The following is a 6,568-nucleotide window of genomic DNA, read 5'->3' on the forward strand; positions in this document are numbered from 1 at the left end:
TTTAGAAAATGTAAAATAAAGTGTTCATAAATAAATAAATAATAATTTATAGTTTTTTTTAAGTCTGTCTATCTCGGTATTTCCACGACCCACAGATCTAATATTACCTATACGATTGTAATCTAGATTTAATCTCCTATATCAGAACATAATTTTAGAGCTTATTTTATTTATGTTCGCCGTGTACAAATTTTCCATACAACAAAATGTCGTTTGATTATATATAATATCCTCTTTCATTTACTATCGACCCAATATTTTGATTTATCTACAGGGTGTTGGAAAAAGGGTATACTAAGCCGAAACCTACATGTGCAGCATGTTATATCTAAGCCCGAAACTGAAATCAGAATTTGAAAATACGCAAAAAAAAAAATTCATTTTCCATAGAAACTTTGTTGGTCACGTGAGTTTTACTATGGAAAAAAAATTTTTTTTTCGCGAATTTCAGTTTCGGGCTTAGATATAACATGCTGCAGGTTTCGGCTTAGTTTACCAATTTTGCAACACCCTGTATACTTATGAATGTACCTAATTATTAAATAGGCAGAAATGCATTATCGTTTAAACCACAAATAGGCAAAATTTAATCGATGGCAACACTGGATTCGATCACAGCGACGCCGTCACCGGAACAGATAAGATTGTGGCACTATAGTATAATTATTGTTGTATCAAAGCCAGTATCAATTGTATTTATGTTAAGGCTGTCACTAAAGCTGGAAGAAAATCAGAATCTGTCAAATCTAGTGAGGGGGGGTTGAGGTATGCGGGGCGTTCTACGGACAATGACATGAAATTTTAACATAGTACTCGAAAACATAAAAGTGAAGACATGCCACTTTGTTAAAAATATACTAAGTAAATAGTATTGTTTTGTGATACGAAAATATTTATTTTTATTTGAAAGTATTTTTAATATTTAATAATTAATTATATATAAAGTCGTACCCGTGCCGATATTTATACAGGTTGTTGCAAAAAGGGTTTAATACTATGCCGAAACCTACGTGTGCAGCATGTTATTGATGTTATTTCTAAGCCAGGAAATGAAATCAGAATGTAAAAAAATCGCGAAAATATTATCAGAGTTTAATAGTTCAGGGTGTTGTATTAAACTCTGCCCCCGTGTAATAAAAAAAGTATAGTTAGCCGAAAGGGCGTTACTCAGGCGTCACTCTGAAAAACTTTTATCCTACGTAATTTTTTATATTCATGAAAAAAACGCTTCTTCATATAATTTTTTTTTGGTCACGTGACCTTTTAGTTAGACGACCTGTTTTTTTTTGGTGTTTCAAAAGCAGAACAGTAGTTTGCAGAACTCTGCATATACAGGGTGTCACAAAAGGTTACGTAGCTGGCAAAGGGATATGGGGAGGTCACCAGAAAAATAATAACATGTAAGTACCCCCGCAAGGGTACATTAGTACAAGGCGAGAGTGTGTATTTTTTTTTTAGTACTTATGTGTATTTGGGATATGATAGAAATAATATTTTTGTTTCTTAAAAACCAAAAAATTTACACCTTGCTGCGCTCTTTTGCTCACTGTAAGTACACCTACAAATATTGCTGTATTAAAAAAACGGTTTTGTTATAACGATTATAAAAAAAAAGTTATTTTCATGTCAAGGAGTCATTTACCTAATTACGATTTCACTCAACAGCAGGTGAACTGAAAAAATAAGTTCTAGTTCTATCATCACTTGTTTAATATCATTTATTCATAAAAACATATAAGTCACAAACATGCATTATATCCACTAGAAGTTTCGTCAAAAAAATTAATAATTATTATAATATACCTACAAATATACTTACTACTTACTTATATAACTAACTAATCAAAAATACCCCTCCGAGCCACACCCGACCCAAAGGTACCCATGACACTGGCAGCGTTACCACGCTGCACAGCCAGGGATAGCCTCTGCATCAGGTGTGCCCCGGAAGAAGATCCCAGACCACGACTCCTCAAGCGTCTGGTGATTTCCCTTAAGAAGGCCCTGCCCTCTTCTCCCCACACCCCCATCGTCTCCACTGCCAAGGGCACAAACAGATACCGCTGCATTAGCTGGCTATATTTAAGTTTTTTAAGCCGAGCCGCGGCTTCAGCAGCGGCACCCGCATTGGCCGCTGTAGACTGCACGTGAGACGGCGCGAGGGTGCAGACGCACGTCGCGTCCCAGAGTAAACTGCGGCCCTTCTCCCACGGCACCATGGTGAGTCCATCCGGACGCTTGCCATCAGCCCGGGACAACCCTGGTGGCTCCAGGACCGCCGGGACATCCGCAGAAACAAGAGCTCTCCGGACGATGTCATTGATAGCATGGTGCCGTGAGAACCTGCCCGCACTACGCACACAGTGTAACCCGTGACGTCCCGATTGATCCACCCGCGCGCCGCAGACACAAACATGGGGTTCCACCACAGTGCAGCCGAGACGCAGAGCCACCGCCACCCGCAAGGAATCGTTGTCTAACAACGTTCCCAACTGTGGCGATGGCAAAGCATGCAGCCACAACCCTGACTCTGGCTGAGAGACCGCCCGCAAACGCGCCAACTCAGCCCCGGCATTGCGCAGCATCAGCATGTTCAACTGCAAGCGACACTGCTCCTCGTCCCAAGCACGCTGACGCTCAGGCTGCACCGGCACAGCACTCTCAGGACACACAGACTGCCATAACTCCAGGGCCTCTGCCGCGTGGGGAATACTGAACTCATCACCATTAACATGTAAAATGCGAGTGACAAGCCGCAGCACCCCACAAGACGATGCCAGAAAAGCCGGCAGTTGAGTGTCCTCCAAGCGCCTTAAACCCAGCCCACCATACCTCACAGGTAGCGCCGCTTGAGACCACTGCTCATTGGACATGCTGATGTTGACAATAGCCTCCAGGAGGTCCTTCAACACCTCATCGTACTGCTTGGACTCCTCTCTATGCAGCCAAACTGGGGCTGTACGCAGCGAATATGTCAGCCTCGGTATGGACAAACAGCCCCGCAAGATGGAAAGCGCCACGTGTGCTGAAAGCTGGCAGAGGTGCGACTTGGTTTCAGCCAACGTACGCATCTTGGACAGAACCAGAGCTGGCACTCCTTCGGGAAAAATTGGCGCACCCAAAAGCATGAATGTTGTCCTGTCCAAGAGCTTAGCACCTGGCACCAACACGTCCAGCCGTTTCTGGGTAGCCGGCGACAACTGACCAGCACACGCAAACACCTCTGACTTCCGTGGATTAATTCGCAAGCCCAATGCAGCCAAGCCCTGAACCAGAGATTCAATGTCGCTCAAAACCTCATCTGCGTCACCCCCCACGGTGCCATCGTCTAAGTACCATAGGTTCAACGGCGACCGGAGGGAAGACACCACGTCATGTATGGCCAGGCTAAAAATTAGGGGGCCTAAAGGGTCACCCTGCTGCGCCCCTACTTGAGACTCGACAGGGATAGTTCCAAAGAATAAGTTTGAGGGCCTTGCGTAACATTGGTGGAGAAACGGGAAGAGAGACGGAACGCGCTCTAAAACCCTTTTTAAAAATACGTCCCGCTCCACCATGTTAAACGCATTTTCTAAATCAACCTTGAAAATGATGCTATCCGATCCATCCCTTAAATAGGCAAAAGACCGAGCGGCGTGAATGGCCGCCTCGCACCCTAAAGGCACTCCAAACCCCAACTGCAAAGGCTGCAGGTATTCAGACATTTCTTCTCTGACAGCGCTGCAGCCGAGCTTGGCCACGAGACGGCGAAACACACTACCTACGGCGATGGGTCGGATACCACCATCCTTTTTATTTAAGGCGCATAGCGAGGCTCCATATAAAAAAGGGCATACCTCTCTATTGACCATTCCCTTCAGCATAAAATTCGCCAATGAGCATAACGAGCGTAAAAGAATCGCACCAGCATCACCAGCCGCAGATGAAGTCAATTCCTTGAGATGACCGGGGCGAATACCGTCCAAGCCGCCTGCCGAACCACTATTGAACGATTCAATCGCCTGCGCAACGTCTTTCACCTCCACAGTCAGAAATACACTAGAAAGGTTCGGTTCAGGTGGAAACTGTAAGTCCCTACTCGGTATCGGGTGCTTAAGCCGAAGTGCCTCTACCGTAGCATCGCTATCATCCGCCAAAGAAGAGTCAGACAGTAAAATACGTACCGCACCACTAACATCACCATCGAAAACTTTGGTCTCAACTAGCTTATACAGAGCCCTTCCGCTCGCCGATACACACCGCGACGTGACGTCAGTGGGCAAAGGCACACCCAAGCCACCAGCCGTGAGGTTTTCTTTTACCTTGGACGTCAGAGACCTGCCCCTGTCTGCGGAAGAGGGGACTCTCAGGCATGTGTAAGCAAATGACTGCAATTCAAACCAATCCTGGGTGGTGTTTGACTGAATACACTTCTCAATAGCCTGAGACAACTTTTCTGCAGCCAAACATCTCGCGCCTTTCGGGATATGTTTAAGGATACGGATCCTTTTTTTCCACATAGGCAAATCCTCAAACAAGGAACGCGAATTACTGGCATCATCACCCTGAACATCCACTGAAGGCTGGGAAGCAACATCCCTATGCACTCGGCTTATGTGAACATTCAACCCTCTGGGAATCACAAACTATCTTGAGGAGCCGGGGCAGTGGGGACAAACCGCCCTAGAAACATTCATAATATTCGATAAATAACAAAAAAGTATATTTAAACTATTTGTTTTTAACAAAAATGTCACATTAATTAATTGTCAAACTTGACCGAACACAAACATTAAAAAAAAAAAAAAATAATAATAATAATAATATAAACTTATATGAATTTTAGTACCTTATGCTCAAACCAAAAAAGTCTGAATACAGATTACTAATATAATTATTATTCATTCATCATTATAAAAAGTCAAAATATACTATTTAGAACTTAAGGCTTATTAAAGTCTTTAAGTAAATACATAAAAATTCATTAAATTAAACAATAAAATTCTAAAATAATATTTAAATGTCAATTCACAATGGAAAACAAAAGCATAGCCATTTAAGCAAGAGGCGGTACAATATAGATTAAATTAATAAAACCAAAAATCAGAGTCTAACTAAGATCAAAGCATTGTCCATGAAGCAAACAAGCATTGACCGCATAATAAAGCTCATCACTTTAGATCGCAAACATTGTAACTCCACTTTTCTCGGCGAAAAGTACTCTTTGGTGTCAATAGAAACGTTTTTTGAATTCACATGTTTTCCTCTTTATTCGAAAAAAAAAACTGTATTCCGCATTTTACCATTTGTTTTCCTCTAAACCCCAAACCGTGATTTTTAAACAAGAAAACATAGTAATTATACCCTTTATTCTCATATACAACGTGCGATGTAGGCGAACGTGAACGAAAACTATGCAATAAGCCTTTGTTTTTATTACTACTTTAGTAAATTACAATAACATACTCAACAATGTTAATTTTTTTTTGCAATGTTATGTTGTTAAATTAAGATCTAATATTTTATTAACATGAAGTTACTTTCAACTTTTTTTTGCATCTATGCGTCGAATCACAGCATGACGGCTGCTGCAGCTTCCTGCTGTCCTGTCCTCCAACCAATCCCACCAGTACTGCAGGTTGCGTCGAATACGAGCCATTCTCTTCGACTTGACAAGACAGGTGCTCCCGGAAGGATCATAGATCGCACGGAACCCGTACCGTATAGAGGCAACGGACTCCTTTGCAACAGCCCCCCAGATTCGGAAGTAGCCCATGCACTGCATGGCGAGCACAGCTGCAGCAATTTTTTCGTAATGAATCATTGGGATGTCATCCCCGAAGGAGGCTCTCAGCCTACCTCACGACCTGTGTGACATTAGAAAAATGCACTGTGCTAACGCCGTTTGCGAGCTTGATTTGCAGGACCGCGTTGTATGCCAAGTTCCACAGCAGAGGGGTCCAAGACCTACCGCTGTGGAACTCCGCAACTGAACTTCTTCAGTGAAAACAAACCCTCTCTTTTCGCATCCTTAATGTACTTGTTAGACACGTATGACCTCTGTCAATTCTGCAGATAAGAAGACAAGTGATGGTATACAAGAGCCGCCCTAAAGGTTCGTCCTCTAGGGGATAGAGTTGAACGCGGTTACTATTTTTAAGCAAACAGCCAGCGCAACAACTCGCCCGTGGTTCTTATCCTGCTCCGACAGTGAACGAACGCAAAGTATTGTACCCACTATTCGAATCCGCATTTCGGATGCCAAACTGACTGTCCGAAAGGTCGAAACCGTACCACCACAGAGGTATGACTCGTTCGAAGAGCTTATCAGGCTCTTACAGCAATCAGATGTGTCGGTACACTGAAAGATAATCTACAGGCCTGCTTTATTTATTTAGGAGCACTAATGGCCTCCTTTCAGTCATTGAGTCACTGGCACTCAGGCTGCGGTTGAACAGGAAGATAGACTGTCTAAACAAATCATTTTTAGGCTAGTTAAAAAAAAACTTTAGGTGGGTAGTATGCCAACTAGAACTACAAATAAAACAGTATTTTTGTCTCCTCTAAAATTTGGTCACGAGGAGTTACG

General features: G+C 42.9%; 1 protein-coding gene across 1 annotated transcript; it reads right to left on the reverse strand.

The window, feature by feature from the left end:
* Positions 1-1,838: 1,838 nt before the first annotated feature.
* On the reverse strand, positions 1,839-3,704 carry LOC125490434. The gene has a single exon (XM_048629622.1). It carries the CDS (start codon positions 3,702-3,704, stop codon positions 1,839-1,841), a length of 1,866 nt encoding a protein of 621 aa, XP_048485579.1.
* Positions 3,705-6,568: the final 2,864 nt, after the last annotated feature.

Source organism: Plutella xylostella, chromosome 23 (assembly GCF_932276165.1).
Source record: "Plutella xylostella chromosome 23, ilPluXylo3.1, whole genome shotgun sequence".
Classification (NCBI taxonomy): Eukaryota; Metazoa; Arthropoda; class Insecta; order Lepidoptera; family Plutellidae; genus Plutella; species Plutella xylostella.

What these genes read in the sequence shown, in the direction of transcription:
- LOC125490434 (XM_048629622.1), bottom strand. Translation starts at nt 3,704, where the DNA reads ATGTCTGAATACCTGCAGCCTTTGCAGTTGGGGTTTGGAGTGCCTTTA.